At 46.0% G+C, this 23,444-nt stretch overlaps 1 protein-coding gene across 5 annotated transcripts in view; it reads left to right on the top strand.

The window, feature by feature from the left end:
• Positions 1-979: 979 nt before the first annotated feature.
• The window catches only part of kita (KIT proto-oncogene, receptor tyrosine kinase a), a 23,351-nt gene continuing 886 nt past the window's right edge, over positions 980-23,444 (top strand). The window contains exons 1-22 of one of the 5 annotated variants that reach the window (XM_081718521.1): positions 1,172-1,292; positions 3,944-4,060; positions 6,216-6,476; positions 6,874-7,173; positions 7,323-7,462; positions 7,962-8,130; positions 8,742-8,928; positions 9,215-9,333; positions 9,815-9,929; positions 12,311-12,495; positions 15,461-15,567; positions 15,992-16,118; positions 16,499-16,603; positions 17,466-17,576; positions 17,720-17,858; positions 17,974-18,056; positions 18,171-18,304; positions 19,208-19,330; positions 20,175-20,286; positions 20,558-20,657; positions 20,955-21,060; positions 21,148-23,444. The exon at positions 21,148-23,444 is cut by the window's right edge and continues 886 nt beyond it. In XM_081718521.1, the coding sequence (XP_081574647.1) occupies positions 4,048-4,060; positions 6,216-6,476; positions 6,874-7,173; positions 7,323-7,462; positions 7,962-8,130; positions 8,742-8,928; positions 9,215-9,333; positions 9,815-9,929; positions 12,311-12,495; positions 15,461-15,567; positions 15,992-16,118; positions 16,499-16,603; positions 17,466-17,576; positions 17,720-17,858; positions 17,974-18,056; positions 18,171-18,304; positions 19,208-19,330; positions 20,175-20,286; positions 20,558-20,657; positions 20,955-21,060; positions 21,148-21,351 (2,940 nt within the window). In that variant the 5' untranslated portion in view covers positions 1,172-1,292; positions 3,944-4,047 and the 3' untranslated portion in view covers positions 21,352-23,444. Of the gene's footprint in view, positions 1,293-3,943; positions 4,061-6,215; positions 6,477-6,873; positions 7,174-7,322; positions 7,463-7,961; positions 8,131-8,741; positions 8,929-9,214; positions 9,334-9,814; positions 9,930-12,310; positions 12,496-15,460; positions 15,568-15,991; positions 16,119-16,498; positions 16,604-17,465; positions 17,577-17,719; positions 17,859-17,973; positions 18,057-18,170; positions 18,305-19,207; positions 19,331-20,174; positions 20,287-20,557; positions 20,658-20,954; positions 21,061-21,147 lie in introns of all 5 variants that reach the window. The other 4 variants (XM_027024455.3, XM_027024456.3, XM_027024457.3 and 1 more) reach the window with 4 other exon arrangements.

Below are 23,444 nucleotides of genomic sequence, written 5' to 3'. Positions count from 1 at the left end.
GCATTTTATTGTTTTGGAACGTTTCCGATTATTTTACACGTTTCGTTGCACAATGCAGTATGTAGCATTATTCAGACATCACACACACTTTCTGGTTCTAGCAGTCAGTGTGTGGGTGCAGCGCATAGTTACACTCGTAACGGCTGCTACCTTTGAATGACCTCTTTTGCCAAATGGAATAATCACACCCTGCTGGTTGCTAAAATATCAGAATTTTAGGTCAAGCGCTAGTCCTGATATAACTGAAGTATTAAAACACAGGAGCACCATCTTGACCGCCACGGTTCTCCATGTTTAAATTGTTTCACCGTATTAGGGATTTTTAACGTAGCCTGGTAGTTTATACCGGTGTGTCTTCATATGACTGCGTGACTCCTCGACGTGGGAACTCCCTGTCTGGAACCTTTCGCCTTGGCTGCTCCACCTTTGCCAGCACTTGCTCCTGTTTGACGTTTCCCGTGTGCGTGTGTGTATGTATTCAACCATGTCTCCTAGCTTCTTCGTTTCTTCGTGTTTAACTTCTTCCATGTATCACGGATTATTAATCTAACCTGTGTCGATATTCTCGCCAGATTAACTCTGTGCCCTTTAGCCGTTTCTGGTTTAGCTTCCAATGTTAAGAAATAAAAACACTTTTCTACTTTACATCCGTCTACCCCAGTGTTTAAAAGCGGTGTGTGAATTTTGCAAAACTGCGTACTGACAGGTTTCAGGACGAGGGCCAAGTTTACGATGTCAATGTGATTGCGTTTGTTAAAATGTCATAATCACGCTTTATTGTTGTTTTTTGGGGGGTCGGGGGGAATAAACCCCCCTGCAGGTTATAGATCTCTAGGCTTAACTTTCATTTATCAGAGTAAGATCTTCGTGTACAAGGCCAATAAGCTTTACCACTCAGCCAGCCGTCATTGTTATGGCAATCTAATGGGGACGTGTAAAGGCAAATAGGTGTTGGCCGTAGTAGCTTCCCAGCGTGTAATTACGCAGGCGTGCGCGCCGGAGCTCTGGCACGCCAGGAGCACGGTAAAGCGCGCCAGTGTTTTCTCCAGCGAGCCGCCTGTTTTACAGTGACGCCACTCCGAGCCCGACAGCTCTGCGCAGGCTCAAGGCGCGCTGGCCCTTTAAGACGGGGAGCGCATCTACTCGAGCACTCGCCTCCTTCCACTAACGACTCGCGAACGGCGTCAGCAAGCCTGCCGAGTGGACGCACGCACACCTACTCGACATAGATGGAATTATAATAATGGGATACCACTGGGTTCTGCTTATGGTCTTAATGCAGCTCCATTCAGGTAAGCGACAGGTGTGCCGAAGCGACCAGCTCGTGCTTTACAAGCTTTCTAACGTGGAAAAGTTGCGCGCAGTGCTCAGCTCGCCTCGCGGTACCCCCGCGGCTGCATTACACTATCCGTCCTCGTTCTCTCTGGGTTGTAGAAGAACGGTTCACCCTGCGGGGCGGGTCGCGGTTAAGTTTATCTGACCTTCTTGTTAACAGCGCCCGATCGCGTATTTGGCGTGTGTTCGTGCGCACTCACGCGTTAGACGGACCGCGCGCTGAGCGGGGCTGCTGGGGTCATCGGTGGAACTACTGGGATACCTGGAGTGGCCACATTACCTTCACGGGTTCGCGCGCCCCGTCGTTGCACTGAGCCCCGCGTGCTTCGGCTCTGCGTGCTCCTTGCGGAGGCTCCTTGGTTTTCCGCGGTTACTGGACCCGACCGCGGAAACTGGATCTCGCTGGGTCATAACGTAACGCGGAGCCCGTCTCCGCGCGCGGCTCTCAATTATTCATCGCGCAGGTCAGCACCCAGTGCGGTGGCGATACAACACAAAGGAAATATTCGAGTATAAAAAGAACAAGTTACTGGAATTTATTGGTGATTGCAAGTGATGTTTCTAAAGACTTGCATGCACTGGGGGACGTGTTTACATTGTAAGCTAATAGTCTACAGGTAAAGTAGTGACAGTAATCAAACGAGAGCTGTTGGGTAAACGGTCTCGCGATTTATTATTAACTCCGTATCTCGACTCTGTTCGCTTACTGCTGCTGCGTGAGTATCCCTTTACTGTCACGGCCAGGCAGTAACTGTGCAGCCACCGTGTCTTTTCATAAGCAAAGATTTCTTGGAAGAACGCAAATAAGATGAGAGAGTTTTGCATGCAGCGGTCGCGGTGGTTTACTTTCCTGTCTCCCAGGGGCGCTACAAGTGGCGCGTCTATCTCGAGCATATCAGATGGCTCGTTTTTCCAATTAAGTCATTATGAACAAACATAAAAACTACAGACATGCGCCCGGATTAGCTAGTCTGCGTCTGTCGAATGTGGGATGTGTTAACACGTGCGCGAGATAATTCAGTTGTGCTTGTAGTAGCAGCAGCAGAGCAAGTGCAGCGTAGAGCGCACGCGGAGGAAAATCCATTTCTGGCATACTTCTCTTACGGAAGTACCGACGCCTGATGATTAAAGAACAATGTCCAGTGACCCGGTCCCTTCCTCACACTAATGCTGATTTTGTTTGGAGTGAAAAGAATTTCTGCCTCTCAAAAAGAGGGCGCGAGCGACTGCAGAGCCTTTTCGTGTCTCTTGTGGACAGTGATACAGTTACATGATTATGCGCGACAATGTTGGCTATGCAAACTCTAATTGCTTTTCCTTATGTCTGTATTTTTGGTGACGCAGCCAGTAGGTTTATTTGTCTAGTATTTACATTTTACATTTATCCACTGTATGATTTAATACCGGTATTAATGGTTTAATTGATGCCTGATAAATGTAATTGACGCCTCGGTTACCGCTTCCTACTTTAAACAAGCAGAATCTCTCTCTCTCTCTCTCTCTCTCTCTCTCTCTCTCTCTCTCTCTCTCTCTCTCTCTCTCTCTCTCTCTCTCTCGTGTGTGTGCGTGAGTGTGTCTCTCACATCCTCTTCTGCTGTAAAGGACTCATCAGATTGCTTTTCTGTGGCGTCATGCTGAACGTAAGCCAGCGTCCTGTGTTGCTGTGTTGTATATGGGGCAGTGCTGGGTATTCCTTCAGTCTTCACGGTGTGGAAAGATGGCGTGGAAAGGCGGCGCAATTTTCGCCCTCTTGTCTTGTTTTAGCCCTTTGGCGGTATATCTTGTTCGAGCATGTTTTTCGCTGCCAAATGTCAATGGGACACTATTATAAAAGCAAGTCGTGAACTCAAACCATCAAACGTCTGCACCTGTGCGTGCGTGTGTGCGTGCGTGCGTGTGGCTGTGTGTGCGTGTATGTGTGAGCGTGCGTGTGTGAGCGTGCGTGTGTGTGTGTGTTTACTCCCTATGGATGAGAATAACTGCCTAAAGTCATTTTTTAGCAGTAGAAGAGTCTTTTCTACTGGTACAGTAGCCTGGTACAGGGTCATTTTTCTCTGTTAGCTTCTCTGACTGAACAAGCCTCTCCTTTAAACAACTACCAGTTATAGATGAGTAATCAGTATTGGTGGTTTGCATAAAGACGTGTGCTATTTATTTATACACTTATTGTTTTTATTTATCTTGGATTTACTCTGTATTAATTTATGTATTTTATGTACTAAAATAAACATTGTGCACAGTATAAGCCCAAGAAAGATGTTTATGTTGAAAAGCAATCCTTTAAATGATAAAATGAAACAACATTGCCATTAGCAACTCCACAGACGTAAATATTAGTTATTATTAAGGCTTTTTTTTTTCATTTATGGCATCATTATATTGGTAAGTGCTTCACAAATGGTTGCCATTGCAGTAGGTCCATATTAGTCTTTTTTACATGATTCTGCGTGACTCTTGAATAATAGTGACTGGATAACAGTGATCACGACTTTGGTTGGTGTCTAAGAGTTTCTGTCAGCATGTGGTTTGCTGATGAAATAGTAAATAGTGTTGCAGTGCTGTGGTGCTTTTCAGAGTTGAGGGGAACTTTACACTCTATTGTTTACAGAAAACCGTCACAGGGCCATATATCCATCTAGAAGAGAAGCAGCCTACAGGAATCTCACAGCGGAACATTTACTGTAAACCAGGAACCTGTACACCAGAGTCAACATGCCAGAAGCAGGTCTCTCTCTCTCTCACTCTTTCTACTGCTCTCTCCATCTCTCCCTGCCTCTTTGTCTCTCTCTCTCTCTCTTTCTCCCTCTACCCCTCTGTCTCCCTCTCTCTCTACCCCTCTCTCCCTCTCCTTCTCGCTCTACCACTCTCTCCCTCCCTCTCTCTCCCTCTCTCTCTCTCTCTCCCTCTCTCCCCCTCTCTCTCCCTCTCCCTCCCTCCCTCTCTCTCTCCCTCTTCAGTTTAGTTTACTGTCATGATCATATTAATTTACAGTTTTGCCAAACACTGTAAATGTAGTAACACAACACAAACGACAGACTCTCCAGACGTGTGCCATTCTCTTGCACTTTCAGCTTTCTCTCTATCTCTCTTTCCTCCCTCTCTCTCCCTCTCTCTCTTTTCCTCCCTCTCTCTCTTTCCTCCCTCTCTCTCCCTCTCTCTACACTTTCTCCTTCTCTCCCTCTCTCTCTCTTTCCTCTCTCTCTCCCTCTCTCTTTCCTCCCTCTTTCCCTCTCTCTACACACTCTCTCTCCCTCTCTCTCTTTCCTCCCTCTCTCTCCCTCTCTCTACACAATCTCTCTCTCCCTCTCTCTCTCTCTCTCTCTCTCCTCCCTTCTTCCTTTATTCTTTCTTCTGTCCCTGCGCCTTCCTCGCGCTCTGATGTCAGAGGAGCATACAGACATGACACATGATCTCCACAGACTACTGATAGCACACTTCAGTAGCATTTAGAAGTTTTTTTTTAACCTTTTAAATATTTTATTTAGGTTTTATTTAAAACCTTATTTAAAAGGTTTTATTAAAGGATAAGACACAGACGAACATCACAGACAGGTTAGCTTATTAAAGGAAGTTTAATGACTGATCTGACCTGGCAGTTGCTGTGGACTGCAAGTGCAAAGTCAGTCATTTCCCATTTGAAAATCACCTGTTTGACTGGTTCCTGTGGATTTTCCGTTAAAATGAAACATCCTTTTGAGCTTGAAAGGGTGTAGCAGTGTAATTGTTTCTCTGCAGACAGTTTGCTGGCCACGAAATGGTTGTTGCAAAAGCTTCTATTTGCTTTTCTAGCATACACACACACAAAAAAAAAGCATTTTTCCCCCTACGAATTGTTATGACATGCCCGTTTATCCTGCTAAGGGAATCCTTCCTCAAACATTCAAATCCGGCTCCCAGCAACCCTGACTTGGGTTCTCTGCTCTTCTTTCCCTGTTCACCTTCAGTTCAACTTATAAGGGACCCACTTGTAGTACGGGTGTGCCACAGTGACGATGGCATATGAACCATTAAAGCATGTACAAATGTGCCAGAGCTAAGAGAGACTCACGTGTCTGCGTGTGACAGTTAAGGGACAGTTAAGGGACAGCATGGAGATTGGTTAGATTTTGGATGCCTCGGGCAATTCTTTGAGGAAGAATCAAGCCCTTATGTGTCAAATGTGTCAGCTACTTGGTGCTGAGTTTTCGTGGAACACTGCCTGTGGTTTCGTCTGGGTCTCCTTGTGACTCCACTGCACCGGCGTTGCATTACTACAGAAGCGTCCGGGGTCTCTCAGGCCAAAGAGAGTGGGCTTCACCGTATGAGCAGGATGTCACGAGAAAACACAGCTTTGAATATTTCTGCTGCAAATGATCCATGACTCTGCTGCCCTGTTGCAGCAGAGTTACACGATATGGACAAAATTGCACTCATATCTCTGCATATATTCATCATATTGCGACATCCATGCTTTGTGATATATTAGCACACATCTTGATGTGACATTGGTAGGGACTGGCCTACGTTAATTTGGTGAATGTGATAAGTGTTTGTCATATTATGTGAGGTTTTTCAGAACACTTCAGAGCCCTCATCTGAAATGCACAGCACACACTGATATTGGCTGGAGGGCTCTTTGTCGTAATTCAGCCTTACGCGCTGACCGTATTTCAGAGGCCATTACCATGATAAGGGTTAACAGATGATATAGTACTCAGCCCTTACACCTTTTAACAACACAGGATACGTATGTGTCATGGGGTACTTTTGTGCATCTGGGTGTTGTAGTGTACAAACTATATGTTGCGGTACAAACTGTATGTTGAGGTATGAAAACTTCCTGCTGTACATGTAGCAGACGTCAGAAGTATCTTCTTTTATTTTATTATTTTTTAAATCAGGCAGCTCCAGGCCCGTCATTTCCCCGGACGTACCGGAGCTCACCGTGAAACAGAGCGACACGTTGGTCCTGCGTTGCCAGGGCAACGGGCCAGTGCGATGGCAACGGGAGGATCGGCCTCGTTCACTGGTCAGGGAGGAGCACAGGGACGGCGAGGTGTCCACCATCCGCGTGGAACACGTCCAGCAGCCTCACCGGGGCCGATACACATGTCTGGAGGAGCGTTCTGCGGAGACGAGCTCCATCCATGTGTATGTTAAAGGTACGCGGAGCACGTAACGGGCCAGGATTCAGGGACAGACACATAGCACATACACGTCAGGGGCGGCTGATAGCAGCTACGCTCACTACGCTCTCCTCAAACTGCATGTTCTTTTACGCTGCTGCTACAATATTTGAGCCAAGATTCTGGGAATATTTTCTCCTGGTTTTAGTGGTAGCCTGACTGAGTAGTCTGGCCCCACAACGAAACGAAGTTAAAAGATATAAGCAGCCATATGCTGTGCCCTGAGAACACCAACACTGTCTGTATCTCTGTCTTCTCTCTTTCTGTCCCTCTGTCTCTCTCTCGCTCTCTCTATCTCTCACTTTCTCTCATGCTGCACTGTCATGTCTTAATCAACAACCCCTCGGTTGTGTTTCATTGGTTCTTGATTTAGCCTTCCTCTCGGCAGATCCTAAAAACGCCTTCAGGGTAGCCATCATCACGGACATCATGGCAGGATCTGACGCCCCCGCCTACATCCCGTGCCTGGCCACCGACCCCAGCCTGACCGACCTGCGACTGGAGAGATGCGACGGGCGGCCCCTGCCTGCTGGGATGCGGTACACCGCCAGCACCGCGACGGGCATGGCAATCGCCGACGTTCGCCTCGCCTATGAGGGATGTTACGTCTGCATGGCAACCCTGAACGGAAAGCCTGTGCACTCTGCGCAATATAAACTCAGCGTGCGGCCAGGTAAGAGGGACGCTCGAGGAGGGAAGACGATTTTGTGTTCTTTTTATGCCTCTTGGTCAAAACGTACTACTCTGGGTATAACGTTAGCGCAGTTTTTCCATGTAAGGTCTTTTCCGTGGTAAATGTGTGTTGGGCTCGTTTGGTGTCAGCTCCAGACGGGCCCCCACCCATCAACCTGCAGGAACTCAGCAGGGTGGTCCTGACCCAGGGCCAGAGACTCATCCTCACCTGCTCCACCTCCAATGTCAACAGTGACATCAAGGTCAACTGGTTTCCACCGCCTGGAGTGGTAAGAACATTCAGATTTGCACACCCCTAACTTCAAAGCACGCATGCACATGCAACCTGCAAGGAATGACACATTCGCGCTTTTCTGAAATGCAAAAAACAGAGCCCACATAGTTCAGTATAAAACTGCAAAAAAAATAGTCAAACTGACTTCAGCAATGTTTGGGCCTGACCTGTAAATTCAGAGATGTTGTATTGGGATCTTCTGCTCGTCAGCAGTCTCACACGCTGGGGCTGAAGAAAGCAGCTCTGGTCCTTCTCCATCATCCATCTTCAATCTTATTATAAAACAGATTATCATGGTATATTTTTCTGCTGTTTGTTTATGAAAGAAAGTTCATATGAAAGCAGCTGTAATGTGCAACTGAACAAGCACACACACCCATGCACGCACGCAGACGCGCACACGCACAGGCACGCACACACACACGCACACACTCTCGTACATCCGTTTTTCACCGCCTCTGACCTATATATGGGTCACTGTGGTATCTCGACAGACAGCGTCTGTGCATCTGAGCTCCCATCTCTCAGTGGAGCCTGTCTCCCACAACCGTACGGCGACCCTCCGCATAGCGGCCGTGTCGATGCAGGACTCCGGAAACTACCGCTGCCAGGCTGAAAACACCAAGGGCACCAGTGCCAAGGCAGTCTGGGTGGATGTCTACAGTAAGACAGCCTGTCAGGCCGAGCATGCGTGCAGATTGCTCGAGATGTTCAAATGCTAAATCTGCTGGATTATTTATGTCATATTATTATTTATATGCTGCATATTTAAAGTTAAGCCCAATTCCCTCTTCAAGTTTGCCATCATAATACAACAGTGTTTATAGGACCTGGACGTGTGTCTGGATTTTCACAATCCGACAATAACCATCAGTGTAATTTGATAGAGTTTAATTATGCAGTTGGTTGTTACATATTTCTGCGTTTGTGAATATGAATGTCTTAAGCCTGTGGCCTTTCAGAATGGCTGTTCAGTACATTTTGAAATTTAAGCTTGGATCCCGATTGGTTTATTAACAGATTTGATTTCAATGTGTAATCACCTAAGTAAATATTCATTTTTAAGAGGCAGTGGAACAGTGTACCCCAGAGTTAACCCTACTGTAGCTACTGATCCTGGATGAGTTCATGGATCATTAGAAAGCACAGGAATTATTTTAATGCTACAACTTGTCAATGTAGATCTACTGGCTCTTGTCACTTTGATATTTCAGATGTAATATGTGTGTGTGTGTGTGTGTGTGTGTGTTTGTGTGTGTGTGTGTGTGTCTTAGGTAAGGGATTTATTAACCTGACACAGGTAGACAAAAGTATTTGGAGAGTGAGAGAAGGACAGAGCCTTTCCTTGCGTGCCACTATGGAGGCCTATCCCAAACCCCACACCATCTCCTGGAGCTACGATGGACGCCATCTCAGCAACACAACTGACCACACAATCAGCACACACTCAGAGGCACACAGGTGTGCGTGCACACACACACACACACACACGCACACACACACAGATACATACACATGCACACACACGCACACACACATAAGTGTTGGAACACATACATGCTGTAAGTTCACAGGTCAGTATCTGGTCAGTGACAACACTAATGCTATGCTATGTTATACTATACTATGCTATTCTATCAGTTTTCACAATTTCTCATCAAGATTGGCCTGTGGTATTGCTTTTTAATTTGCTGACATTTAAATTACGATGAAGATGAGGGATTTTCCTTCTTGTGGTTTTTCTCAGCAGTTATAGCAGTGATCTGAGGCTGGTGCGTTTGAAAGTATCAGAAAGTGGTGTCTACACCTTTACGGCTTCAAACGCTGACGTGACCATCCATCAAACGTTTGAAGTTCACGTCATAAGTAAGTTAGTCTACTCACCTCTAAAGAGCACAAGTTTAGCTTTTCTGCCATGTAAATTGAAAGACTGGGTTTCGTTAGTCAGGTGACTTCACCACATTGTCTTGCTTTGTTGGTCACTGCATTGTCTGTATGCACCTCATTAATTGTGAAAAGTTTATCTCAGACCATAAAGCTGCTCATGACAGTACAAAGCGGAGCAAATAGCCAGAACCATTTTTAAGTTTTGCAAACACGCGATTCCTTTGCCAAATTATTCTTTATTAATGTTGAACATTAGGTAGAGGGAATAGTGCTGATTAGTATACTTTCTTTGCTAAAGTTTTGCTCAAAATCTTTCGGTTTGTACTGTTGATGTCTGATTTGTCAACAAGTTTGAAAGGAATGTTGTGAATTTTCTTCTACGCAAAATACCCGTTAATCCGGGAATCTCTGTACCACCGCCTAAGGATAAACTGACCACTGACCTGGCCTTTATATTTAGGTAAACCAGAAATTGTCTCTTATGATGGGCCGGTTGATGGACAGGTGCGCTGTGTAGCTGAGGGGTATCCCACACCCCAGATCACATGGTTTTACTGTGACCAGCCTTATGTCAGGTAAACACACTCCAGAGTCACGTGTCCCACACCCCAGATCAGGTGGTATTACTGTGACCAGCCTTATGCCAGGTAAACACACTCCAGAGTCACGTGTCCCACACCCCAGATCAGGTGGTATTACTGTGACCAACCTTATGCCAGATAAACACACTCCCGAGTCACGTGTCCCACACCCCAGATCCCGTGGTTTTACTGTGACCAGCCTTATGCCAGGTAAACACACTCCAGAGTCATGTGTCCCACACCCCAGATCAGGTGGTATTACTGTGACCAGCCTTATGCCAGGTAAACACACTCCCGAGTCACGTGTCCAACACCCCAGATCACGTGGTATTACTGTGACCAGTCTTATGCCAGGTAAACACACTCCCGAGTCACGTGTCCCACACCCCAGATCACGTGGTATTACTGTGACCAGTCTTATGCCAGGTAAACACACTCCAGAGTCATGTGTCCCACACCCCAGATCACGTGGTATTACTGTGACCAGTCTTATGCCAGGTAAACACACTCCAGAGTCATGTGTCCCACACCCCAGATCACGTGGTATTACTGTGACCAGTCTTATGCCAGGTAAACACACTCCAGAGTCATGTGTCCCACACCCCAGATCACGTGGTATTACTGTGACCAGTCTTATGCCAGGTAAACACACTCCAGAGTCATGTGTCCCACACCCCAGATCACGTGGTATTACTGTGACCAGTCTTATGCCAGGTAAACACACTCCCGAGTCACGTGTCCCACACCCCAGATCACGTGGTATTACTGTGACCAGCCTTATGCCAGGTAAACACACTCCAGAGTCATGTGCCGTACCAGCCTTTGGTACACTGAAGAGTTTGTCCCCACTCTAGTAAAAACACAAGCTTGGAAAGTAATAGTTTGGCCACTAAATTATTTTAGAACTAGCTATACTATACTATACTATAATGTACTAATACTAACACTAATACTATTACTAATATTCTATACTATACTATACAGCTATGCTTGACTGAGTAAAGTTTATAAGGTTATGACTAAGCCTTTATTTTGGTTTCTTGTCAAGATTTGCACTCGGTGTGTTTTAATCCCACAAGTCATGACATTTAAGCCGTTCTTTATGTTGCTCAGATGAGGCGATATCATGTTCCACAGATTAGATCATTGGCTAACAGGATGTTTAATGTGGGTTAAGATACTGGACTAGTACTCAGAAGCTTGCCACTGTGGCCCTGAACAAGGCCCTCAAGTCATAACTGTAATTGAGAAATACAAATGTTTGACAATTCGACAGAATTATGGATTAATTAATTACGAGTGGTGGAATGAAGTAATTTGACTATCATGTGATTGGTTCCTAATACCCATATGACCCTGGGATATTATACAGGCACAGTGTAGATATTCTACATGTTTTCCACCGTAGAAACCAAGTGAGTCGTTACTTGTTGCTCAGTTTGGACTAAGTCAGTCCAGGATAACACTTGTTCTAACACACTGCTAAATCTTTATTTAGATCAGTTTATGTTTTCTATTTTACAGGACACTTTTATCTCAGATGACTTACAATTATGACTGAACACAGTTCAAGTGATTGAGAATGAAGGGTCTTACTCAGGGTCCCAACAGTGGCAACTTGGCAGTAGAGGGGCCTGAAGTGATAAACTCTGCCACATAGTATCAGACTTTTATTCCAATGCATGCAAGGAATAGTTTACCTTTCTGATAAGGATATACACAGAGCTTAGAGTATGGAGGCACTCGTCAGGCTGGGACAGAAGCCCGGGGTGGCGGCGTACCCCAGCAGTGAGAACCGCTGCCTTCTGGAGGGTGTTAATTTTGCCAAACAGACATTCCACCTTTCAGGATCCTTCTGCCTCCAGTGGGATTGCGTAAAAATGCTCCATGTGTCCCATCATGCCTGCAGTGCACACATTTACAGAGAGAACGTCAGAATAGTTGTTTCTGGCCTAAACGGCTCATGTTTTTGCTTCACAGTTACTCTGAATTTCACAGTGATGCGTAACATGGGCGTTAAATAAACCAAGGTAACAAAGTACAGTACAGGCACGATGTTATCCATGTGCATGCTGGCGTGTGCTGAACCTCAATGTAGCAGTAGAAGGAGATTAAAGACACTAGTCATGCCTCTCACTTATTCAGTGAACTTCTGCTACCTGCCTGCCCGTCACATGCGGACGCTGTAAATAAATAAATAAAACAAATCGCTTTGTGACGTAGATCTCTTCGTAACATAAACGTAAATGCATTTTTTAAAGAGTTGTTTGACTTGACGGTCCTTTGGATCATAGCATATACGTCCTGCTTCTAATGTCAAAGCATTGCAAATCTGTTGTCGTTGAAGACTTCACTGATGTTGTGTGACAACTTAGGTGTTCTAACGTCCTGAATGCCACCCAAGAGGAAGAGGATGTCATCACGGTAACCATGACGAACCCCCCCTTTGGGAAGGGAGCCGTGGAGAGTCGCCTGAACATCACCAAAAGCAATTACCCCACCCTGGAGTGTGTGGCTTCAGCCGAAGGAGAGATCGTGTACACGCTCTTCTCTATCAGTGGTGAGTAGGAACGCACGTTCGCACACGTTCGCACATGCGCCCGGCACCCAGGTTCAAGGTGAGTGTGACAAAGCCCTCTCTGTCTCCAGGAAACTTTGTTAAAAGTTTATTGACCTGGATGTTCCTGCTAGAGTAACATCTCACCAACCCCAGAATGGCTACAAATATACTGCATCTAACCATGCTAACGATACGGCTAATAAGTGAGAAGAACCAGGGGTTACTTACCATATTACAATTAAATTCATGATGACTTATTTGGTCATGAACCTTTGTACAGAATGCAAAGATGCATTCACATACAAACAAGAAATATCTCTCACGAAGGAAAGATTATACAAGGGTGTTTTCATATTTGATTTCCAACGTTGCACCTGGCTTTGAAAAACTGCCTGGATATTTTTTGGGTTAAGTTACTGCTTTGCTCTGTCCAGCACAAACACAAACCTTGATTTTTCGGTTTCATGTGGCGCGTAAAAACCATCCACTGCTTCAGGGTCTCTGTCTGCACCTCTTCGCTGAGTCTGTGATTCCATTCCGCTTGTTGGTTCTGTCGGTTCTCCAGGGCTCAGCTCCCCATGTGTTTCTCCCTCTAAGTCTGCCTGTCTGTCTCGTCTCACCCAGCTGGGGATATGACAGCTGTCAAACACTCCTTGGCCCCATCTGCTCCTAGTTTCCCAGTCGTCACGCCGCATCTCGGCAGAGGACATGCCCCACGTCTCTTACCGCTCTCCTTATCTGTTGCTTGGCACATGTGTCACCGCTGCTCCCGTACACAGTGCGAATGGTCTTGATGTTTGGAGGGTGCCGTAACACCCCTGAACTGTACTGCTGGCAAAATGGCGCCTGACTCGGAGCCGTGGTAGCGCAGCAAAACTGTGGGATTAAAGCCGCGTGTTATATAAACAGAGGCCCAGGTGTTTGTTGTCTTTTGTAAGTGCAGCATCAACACCTGCGGGGGAATGTCCTGTAGCTTTGTTTTGGCGGGGGAGGTGATGGTGTGGCACGTCTGGATCCCGCTGAACTTTCTTCACATTCATGTACCACGGGGTGAAACAAAAGCTTCCTTTGGCCGGCATTTTCAGAGCAAAGAGGACCAGAAACCCCAAGAGTAAACGTTTTGTTACACGGTGGAGTGTGTGTGCAGGTTGGGGATCTGGGAGATTAGTCCAGGGAAGATTTGCGTGGAGGTGGGCTGGCGGAGTGGTTGGGGGGAGGAATGTGTGTTAAGGGATGCAAGACTAACCCGTTTGCTTCAAGCTGGTGTGTGTGTGTGTGTGTGTTCTGGCTGAAGATAATGATACACAGGGACCTGTGTTTTGGATCATGGTGGGAGGTGGTAGGTTTGCAGGGGATTACATCCTGCAGAGTCTGCATTCTCTGATTTGAAATGGAAAGAAAGCTTCTTATGGATAAAGAGCTTAGCAACTCAGTACAGAGCAGAAGAAACAATACATACACACATAATAACCCCCCCCCTCACACACACACACACACACACACACACACACACACACACACACACCATACCCACACACATACACAAACACACACACCACAGCCATACACACATAATAACCCCCCCCACACACACACAGACACCCACCCACGCACACAGCATACACACACACATACACAAACACACACACCACAGCCATACACACATAATAACCCCCCCCACACACACACACACAGACACCCACCCACGCACACAGCATACACACACACACATACACAAACACACACACCACAGCCATACACACATAATAACCCCCCCCCACACACACACACACACACAGACACCCACCCACGCACACAGCATACACACACACATACACAAACACACACACCACAGCCATACACACATAATACCCCCAACACACACACACACAGACACCCACCCACGTTTTTTTTCAGTGTTCCAGTGCAGGGCTTCAGTTGGGCGGTTCAGTGTAGAGTACTCGACGATTTCTGCAGTCAGTGAGCACTGTAGCCCTGGGGAAGAAGCTGTTTGGTTGTGCTGGTTTGGGTGACCCCAAGTCGTCAACCAAAGGGACGTGTCTGGAATAGGTGGGATCCAGGATGAGAGCGGTCACCTATGACCCCGCCAGTTCCCCTCTGCTCTGTGCTGCTGTAGATGCCCTGAAGAGCTGGAGGAACCAAACCAGGAGAGGATGACTGTCCAGTAGAACTGGATCCCTGGGTGTGGTGCCCAAGAACGTGAGTGTCTCCACAGTGAAAGACAGGGGGGACAGGGTTTGTCGGAAGTCCTCCAGTGTCTCTACAGTTGTCTGGGTGCACCGGGACACCAGCTGGTTGGCAGTCTTCCTGCAAGTTAGTTATGAGACTACGGTGGTGCAGTCATCAGCATATCACAAGAGAGACCAGGAGGAAGGACCCAGCCTTTTGGGTGTCTGACGCATATTGCCCTAGTCACACCTGCAGACTGGACTGGCAGCTGGGACAGGTTCACCATGAAGAGCTCCGGCACTGTGGTGTAAAAGCTGAGCTGAAATTCCCACAGACAACTCGAGCATCCATCCCTGTACTGTCCCTGTAGGAAGGGCTGTGAGTACAGTGGGCATAGCCACCCACAGGCTAAAGGACATCATTTCTTCAGCCAAATCATCTGGCTGTCAGCTGTGTCTTTTGTGTGTCATGATGACCTGATGTGACACAGCTGCATTGCATTGGTTTATATTTTAACTGTATAATGCTTTTGTTGTGACTTCCAAAACTTCTCTGTCCGGAAAACCTGGAAATCCCCTAACAGGACTACCAACTGCTGTTGAATATTAATATCTATCTCTTTCTCTCTCTCTCTCTCTCTCTCTCTCTCTCTCTCTCTCTCTCTCTCTTTGTCTGTCTGTTTCTCTCTCCCTCTGTCTCTCTCTGTCTCTCTCTCTCTCTCTCTCTCTTTCTCTTTCTCTCTTTCCCCCTCTCTCTCTGGGTTGGCCTCCTCCAGAACGCACTGTCCCTCATGAGCTCTTCACTCCGCTGCTGATTGGTTTCTCGTCGGCAGCTGCCATCCTCTGCCTCATCCTGTTCATTCTGGCCTACAAGTACATGCAGGTAAGACACTTTATCACAGGTACATGCAGAGGTACACACACACACACACACACACACACACACACACACACACAGACTTTGTTTGCCAGGTCAATAGGGGCTGTACCAATCTGTTTCTCACAGGGCGTAGTTACTTCCACACACACACACACAAACACACATACACACACACACACACACACACACACACACACACACACATGCATGCACACACATGCAGACACATGCAGCCTTTGGGGGATATTCCAATTCATTTTCTTTATGGAAAACTTAAAAATCCCATCTAATAAATGGTTTATTCTTGGCTTTCGCATGGCTGTGAGTGGGAAGCAGCCTAGCTCTCGCCTTGAGCGTGGTGGCAACCATGTTTGGGTTGGTCTGGGAGCATCTTCTCCTCCAAATCCTTCTCTCTCTCCTCCTTCAGAAACCAAAATATCAGATACAGTGGAAGGTCATCGAAGGAATCCATGGCAACAACTATGTGTATATTGACCCTACCCAGCTTCCGTATGACCACCAGTGGGAGTTTCCTCGAGACAAGCTACGTTTCGGTCAGTCGGGTCTTCCGCCCCCGTAGCTTGCTGTACCCTCTGCTCCTGCCGATGTGAAGCTGTTTTTCAGTAACTTACTCCGCTCTGATGTCTTTGAGTTACGCCAGCATTCCTGACCGAGGAAGGCAATTTGCAAGCTGGTTTCAGTGCCCTGCTTGATTCAGGAGTATGGAAACATCTCCAGCCTACAAAGAATGTGTTATCTGCCTATACTGTCAGAATCTGTGGTTTGAGAAGCATGTTACGTAATCATGGTAACTGTAAGAATGGTTTGGTGGAATGCTTACTGATCTCAGGTCAGTGTTGAGGGGGAGGCCCTGCCACAGCAGGTGTATAACTCAGGAATGTCACTGGGAATTTTTCCTGCTTTGTGTCCACAGGGAAAACTCTGGGATCGGGAGCGTTTGGAAAAGTGGTGGAGGCCACAGCGTACGGAATGTCGAAGGCCGATACGGTGATGACCGTGGCAGTGAAAATGCTTAAACGTGAGTAGAAGGAAAAGCAAAAAAGCAGGAAGTAGCAAGTGAAGAGGGACGTTGCACTGTTCACTTGGTTTCGGGCTTTTGTTTTGTAGTGGTTAATGATGAGCACACACGCATGCTGTGTTAATATAGCCTGACAAACTTCCATGTCAGAGAACATAGTGTAGACCGTCACCAGGGAACAGTCGTACCTAACTTGCCTCGCACACCTGTTAAGTGAGGATGCAGGATTGAATGTTTAGCTTGATGTCAGGAATGAGTGGGCCTTCAATTCTAAACACCCAAGAATGATCCTTGCTTACATTACCACGAAGAAAACACTGGAGACTCAACACTCCAGTCTAGAGGACACAGCTCACCTTTTTCTTAATGTTATACACACAGTATTCAGCTTTAATTTGTGTTCAAATGTTTTAAACAAACAGGTTAAAATGCCATGCAATAATAATGGCACTTTTATATTTAAGCACACCTAAAAAGGATGATTTAATTATTATTTTATGAACATTCTTTCAGACTCCTACAATAAAGTTCATAGCTGCTCTGCCCACAATATTTAGGCACAATGATTTGGATCTCACAAGACTTCTGATTCCTCTGTGTTAAGGCTTCTGATTCCTCTGTTTTAAGGCTTCTGATTCCTCTGTGTTAAGGCTTCTGATCCCTCTGTGTTAAGACTTCTGATCCCTCTGTGTTAAGACTTCTGATCCCTCTGTGTTAAGACTTCTGATCCCTCTGTGTTAAGACTTCTGATCCTTCTGTGTTAAGACTTCTGATCCCTCTGTGTTAAGACTTCTGATTCCTCTGTGTTAAGACTTTATTTGCACTCATGTTTGTTTGTGTTTATTGTTTACTTGTGCTGCAGCAAGTGCCCATGCCACTGAGAAAGAGGCTCTAATGTCAGAGCTGAAGGTGCTCAGTTACCTTGGTAACCACATAAACATTGTCAACTTACTGGGAGCCTGCACTGTTGGAGGTGAGAGAGAGAGAGAGAGAGAGAGAGAGAGAGAGAGAGAGAGAGAGAGAGAGAGAGAGAGAGAGAGAGAGAGAGAGAGGTGTAAAAAAATATTATTATTTGATACTGATGGCACGTTTCACTCTGATTGGACTTTTCCTCAGGTCCAACTCTGGTGATCACCGAGTACTGTTGCTTTGGTGACTTGCTGAACTTCCTGCGTAGAAAGCGCGATTCCTTCTGCTGTTCCAGACTGGGAGAGGACTGTTACTACAGGAACGTCATGTTACAGCCAGAGTCGGGGTAAAACACGTGCTCAGATATTAGACTCGCCTTAGGTGTTTTGTTTCAATAAATATACTTTTTTTAAAATCAATGAAACACATTAAAAAAGTATTTTTTATTGTTTTGCTTGCAGTGAAAACAGAAATGGCTACATGACCATGAGACCTTCAGTTATGGGACCTGCGTCCTCTGATAAACCACGTTCACTCCATAAAGGTAAAGTACACTAGAGCAAAATCTTCCTATTGTGGGCTAACTAGTTCCTCCTCTCCTCTCCTCTCCTCTTCTGTGCGGTGTACAGTATCACAGATCTCTCTCTCTCTCTCTCAGGTAGTGCATCATACAGCGACTGCGATGTGGTCAGTGAGGTTCTGCAGGAGGACGGCCTGGCTCTGGACACTGAAGACCTTCTCAGCTTTTCCTATCAGGTTGCCAAGGGAATGGACTTCTTGGCATCCAAAAACGTAGGACACGTTCCTCCTCTGACACCCCCTGTCCTCCTCTGACACCCCCAGTCCTCCTCTGACACCTTCCCTGTCGTCTCCGTTCCTGTGGAGGCAGTATGATAGTGATGCTCCTCTTTCACTTCTTGCACAAAGCTCTGGATTCACATTTCACCTTCTGACTGTCCAGTCGTGGGTCAGCTTACGGATGCTCACACACGGACACACATGTTCACAAGCATGCCAGCACACACTTACCAGAAACAAACACGTGTGCGTTCCTGTATCACATTCCCGTATCGGGTCATCTACCCTTCTGATTGTCTCTCCTTATATCACTTTTATACACATTCCTCAAGAACCTCTCAAAGCAACATCTTTGACCTCAAGAAATCCCTGAATGAGTCAAAATGTTTTGCACGTTTACATAGACAATAATCAATAATAGTAATAACCCAACAGTAATCAGCTCTTGTAGAATAGAACCTGAAACGCTCTCTTACTGTTGAATCTAACAGCCTGGTGAGACCAGTCCTCTCTCTCTCCCTGTGTGAGAGAACTTGGGCCGGAGCATGTGTGTGTTACGGCTGGAAAGGGCAATGCTGTCATGCTGGGTCTGCCGAGTGCTGGGGCCTTTGTGGTTTAGACATGCTGCTTGTGTTTGTGAGTGCAACTGAGGAGTGTTAGAATCCATTAAATGCTGTTGTCGCAGAACTACATTAAGAGAGAAGTGTAATGTTTGTATGTGTATTGTAACACCACAACGTAAGGAGAGGGGCCTAGCAAATCTTTGCTAATTGACTTTGTGTCAGCCTGTTACATTGTGTCATGACATTCAAAACATATCTGGAATGTTTCTCCAATCTATATTGAAGTTCCTGTGTGTGTGTGTGTGTGTGTGTGTGTGTGTGTGTGTGTGTTCAGTGTATTCACAGGGACCTGGCAGCCAGAAACATTCTCCTCACACAAGGCAGAGTGGCTAAGATTTGTGACTTTGGCCTCGCCCGAGACATCACTACTGACTCCAACTATGTAGTGAAGGGCAACGTAAGTTTCTGCTTCTGCTGACGGATAACAAATCAAGGTGCAACTGGGTGTCTTGATTCCACAAATGAATGAACAGTTCCTCTGAGTTACTCTTTGTTTCTGTTATTGTCGTTTTAAATATTTTATTTTCATTACAATATGAATGAATGGTGGCTTTGCAGTTAACACACACATTAGCAGGATGTACACCTGGGAGGGTTTAAAAACCATTCCTCAGCATGACACACAAAACAGATCAAAGTGTAAAAGACGGTTGAGGTGATGTAACCACCATCTCAGAGACCAGCCAACAGAAGGCCGGATCTTCCCCCAGGGCTTCTCCTCGACATGCAAAACGTTCCCTGGAAGAAAGAAGAAAGTAGACTGCATTCTTTTAGCGAGTCAAAATGTACTCGATCTTCACTGACTCTAACCGAGGACAGGACAGTCTGTCATAACAGAATAGGTTATATTCAAGTTTCTCTTTGTGTGTGTGCACGTGTGTGCACGTATTTATGTGTGAACAAGAACCCATGAGTATCGGTATCTGTATGTGTTTTTGCATGCATATATGTGTGCATGTGTGTGTCCCTTATGTATCTTAGGTCGAGTATGCAAGACACTGTTTCAGATCATTCTCCATAACACTTTGTTTCAAATGCCAATGGTTTTACAATAAGAGACGCGGTTTTAAAATCCAAAGATGGGACCTTCTCCATCAGAATTCCAAACGAACATGACTTTGACACTAGCACTTGACCAGTGGAGACTTTGGAACAAAGTAGGGGACTGTTCCACATTGAGGAGAAATGCTGAAGCCTTTTGTGCAGTGGAAAAAAAGAGGCTCTGTTGTTTGGAATGGCAGGCCCGTCTCCCAGTGAAGTGGATGTCTCCAGAGAGCATCTTCGAGTGTGTGTACACGTTTGAGAGCGACGTCTGGTCTTACGGCATCTTACTGTGGGAGATCTTCTCTCTCGGTACGGCCCGGTTCTGTTTCTACACGTGTGTTAGTCACATAAATTATGCCACATATCGCATACATCTAACATAGACGAAACATTTAACATCGGAACTCATAGAATATTAGAATATGATATTCTAAGATATAAACTAGAATGTTCTGAACTCCTCCAGTTCTGCCTGGTTAACGGTCATTTCCTGGTCTGTTGGAAAAGTATATCCCCCTCTTTTAAGGTTTGGCAGAACAGGAAGAGACCCTAACCATGCATTCTTGCTGCCTCTCCGCAGGGAGTAGCCCTTATCCGGGGATGCCTGTGGACTCCAAATTCTACAAGATGATAAAGGAGGGCTATCGAATGGATTCACCTGAGTTTTCTCCAAATGAAATGTAAGGGAGAGAGAGTGTGTATGCGCGCATGCGTGTGTGTGTGTGTCTGTGTTTTTATTTGCCGTAAGGGATTTTGATGGGTTCATTGTGAAGACCTCACTTGTATATACTGGACACAGAAACAAAGGACCTCGTTCAGGAAATATTCAGCTGACACTATTAGTGTGCATGTAAGTCTGTGTGTGTGCGTGTGTGTGTGTGCGCACGCGCGCGCGCGTGTGTGTGTGTGTGTGTGTGTGTGTGTGTGTGTGTGTGTGTGTGTATGTGTTAACCAGTTGCGGTGTTATTGTCTTTCAGGTATGAAATCATGCAGTCATGCTGGGATGCAAAACCCTTTAAGAGACCCTGTTTTGGCAAGATAGTGGAGATGATTGAACAGCAAATCTCAGACAGTACCAAGCATGTATGTCATTTATGGCCACACACACACACACACACACACACTGCCACAGGGATGTCGACAACTGCATTCTTCATTCCCTTCCCACAGATCTATCTGAACTTTAGCTCCAGGCTGCCTGTGCTCCCTGGACCCCATGAGGAGCTCACATCTCAGGTCTTGCGCCTCGGCCCAGCCAGAGGCAATCACAGCGGCCCCGCCCAACCACTGCTGTGCAGCGACGATGTCTTCCTGGAGAGCGAGGTCCCCAGGCAGACGCGCGGACCGCAGAAAGCTCCCTCTGGCATGTGCTGAGCGTGTGACTCACCTCCCCCCGAGATGACCCACCCTTCTGACAGACCTGGGTCAGTGTAGCACGCAAGGGCTAGTGGAAGAAGTGCAGCCCGGCTCAATCGCTGGAGCAGAACGCATTCGTATCGCCTTTACGCTCTCTCCCTTCACAGATGTACATAGTGCACCCACCGGTCAGGGGGACATACCTTTTCCAGTCTTTTCCCCATTTCTTGGGGACAGTGGGATCATGGGACATTGAGTTTTAGAGAGAAGGTTCCAGTTTGTTCTTTGATATTTTCCACAGTGGTTGACTGTGGCACCTTTACGTCTGCCTGGCAGACTCGGTTCATCCATGGTACGACTTTTAACTCTGCACAGGTACGGAGGACAGAGGTTTTCACATGTAAAACATCTTATTAACGTTCTTAACAGCTTCACTGCTATGCCTTCTCTCTTCATTAGCGCGTCTTTGCGACAGCGGGGCTTAAGGGTGTGTTTAAGGGTGATCCAGAAAGCTGCAGGATGTGATTGCGCTCTCGCCTTCAGCACTGTGTCTCCTGCAAGGCAGGTCCGTTCAGCTCGGTGCTGGAATTGGCTTCACCTTTTCCAAACAGCAGTGTCTGGTGTGAAGGTTTAACCAACATCTGCGCGGCTTCCCGGAGACAGTGGATCAGCTGTTTCACGCGTTTGTCTTTTCTCGGCTCCAGTTTTGAGAAACTGAAGGGTAGAGATGGATTATGAGGACCCGGGACAGCTGCATGAATCAAATACAGGACTCACATCACCCTCAGAACTCTTTAATTTCTCAGTTGGTTTGTTGGCTAGTTTTTTTTTCTTGTTCTTTAAATATCAGATTCTTATTAGTTTCATGTTTGGATTTTGGGCATATGTTATTATTATTTGATTTTTTAAATGTTAAATATGACTTTTATTGAACCAGATTCAAAGAACATCACAGCATGTTGAAGTGTGAAAGATGCTGCCCTTTTTGGGGGTTTTTTCTGTTTGTTTTCTCTTTGTTGACTTTCACAAGTTTCTGTTTCCAGTAATATTTCAGCTGAAAAAGTCACAGTATTATGCTTGGTTTATATGAAGGATCCTGTGATGTGTTGCGTGAATTTCTGAAATCCACATACAGATCTTGAGGCTGAACGAAAATGTCATTGGCTGGAAGAGGCGTTTCGCTCTTGTATATTTGTATGCGTTTTGGGCTGGATTTAGGGTTCGTTAAGGACTGCGTCCCTTTTCGTAGCATCGGCTGTGTTTTCAGCAGCACGGCAGGCTTTGACTCCAACTTCAACAGGTCCAGGTGTTGTTAGAAAAGTAAAGTAATACGTTTGTACATTTGTATTTTTTTTTTTTTTTTACTGAAGCTGGATGCTGTAAGACACTGTACTGTAATTTACACTTTCTGTTTGAATATATTTCTTATATACATAAAGCAGTTCTCTGTTCTTTATAAAGCTGTTCTCTGTTCTTTCTGCTCTTTATGTACATGGTCAACATTTTCATGTTTCACATTTTCAAGACTTGTTGAATCGATGTTTAATTTAGCACGTTTGAATCAAGCTTTACTAGGTGTGTGTGTGTTCACAAACCAAAGAGAACAGTTGTTACAAGATACAATAATCGCTTTTTTTGGTTATCAGCAATCAGCATTTAGACTGACATTTTTCGGACACTGTTGTGCCTCACAGTTAATAATTCGTCTACAACTCTCTGCTCTTTAGCCAATGGGAATCTTCTAAAGAAAGAGCCAATAGGAAGCTACTGCTGCTTAGAAATGGGTGCCAATAGATACACGTTCTCCACAGGAACAGCCCATGGGAGACATCTCAGTTGATCGGCCAATGGGGAGGTAGATGTTCTGAGGGAGAAGCAATGAGATTCTCATTCGCTGTTGACCTGCCAATGGGAAAAGGGCAATCTTGCATTACAAACTGAGAGTTTACTGGAATCTCAAGACTATGGGCTACACACTAAGCGATTCACACTATGCCAGGTAGTTAAGTTCTTACATCTGTAGTCAGGACACCCGGTTATCGCTCCCTCTCTGCTTCTCTCGTTCCCGCTCCCTCTCTTCCTCCCGCTCTCTTCCCAGTGTCTGTTCTTTG

Source organism: Electrophorus electricus, chromosome 7, assembly GCF_041902795.1.
Source record: "Electrophorus electricus isolate QZ-2024a chromosome 7, ASM4190279v1, whole genome shotgun sequence".
Lineage (NCBI taxonomy): Eukaryota > Metazoa > Chordata > Actinopteri > Gymnotiformes > Gymnotidae > Electrophorus > Electrophorus electricus.
This window is presented reverse-complemented; position numbering and strand designations above follow the sequence as displayed.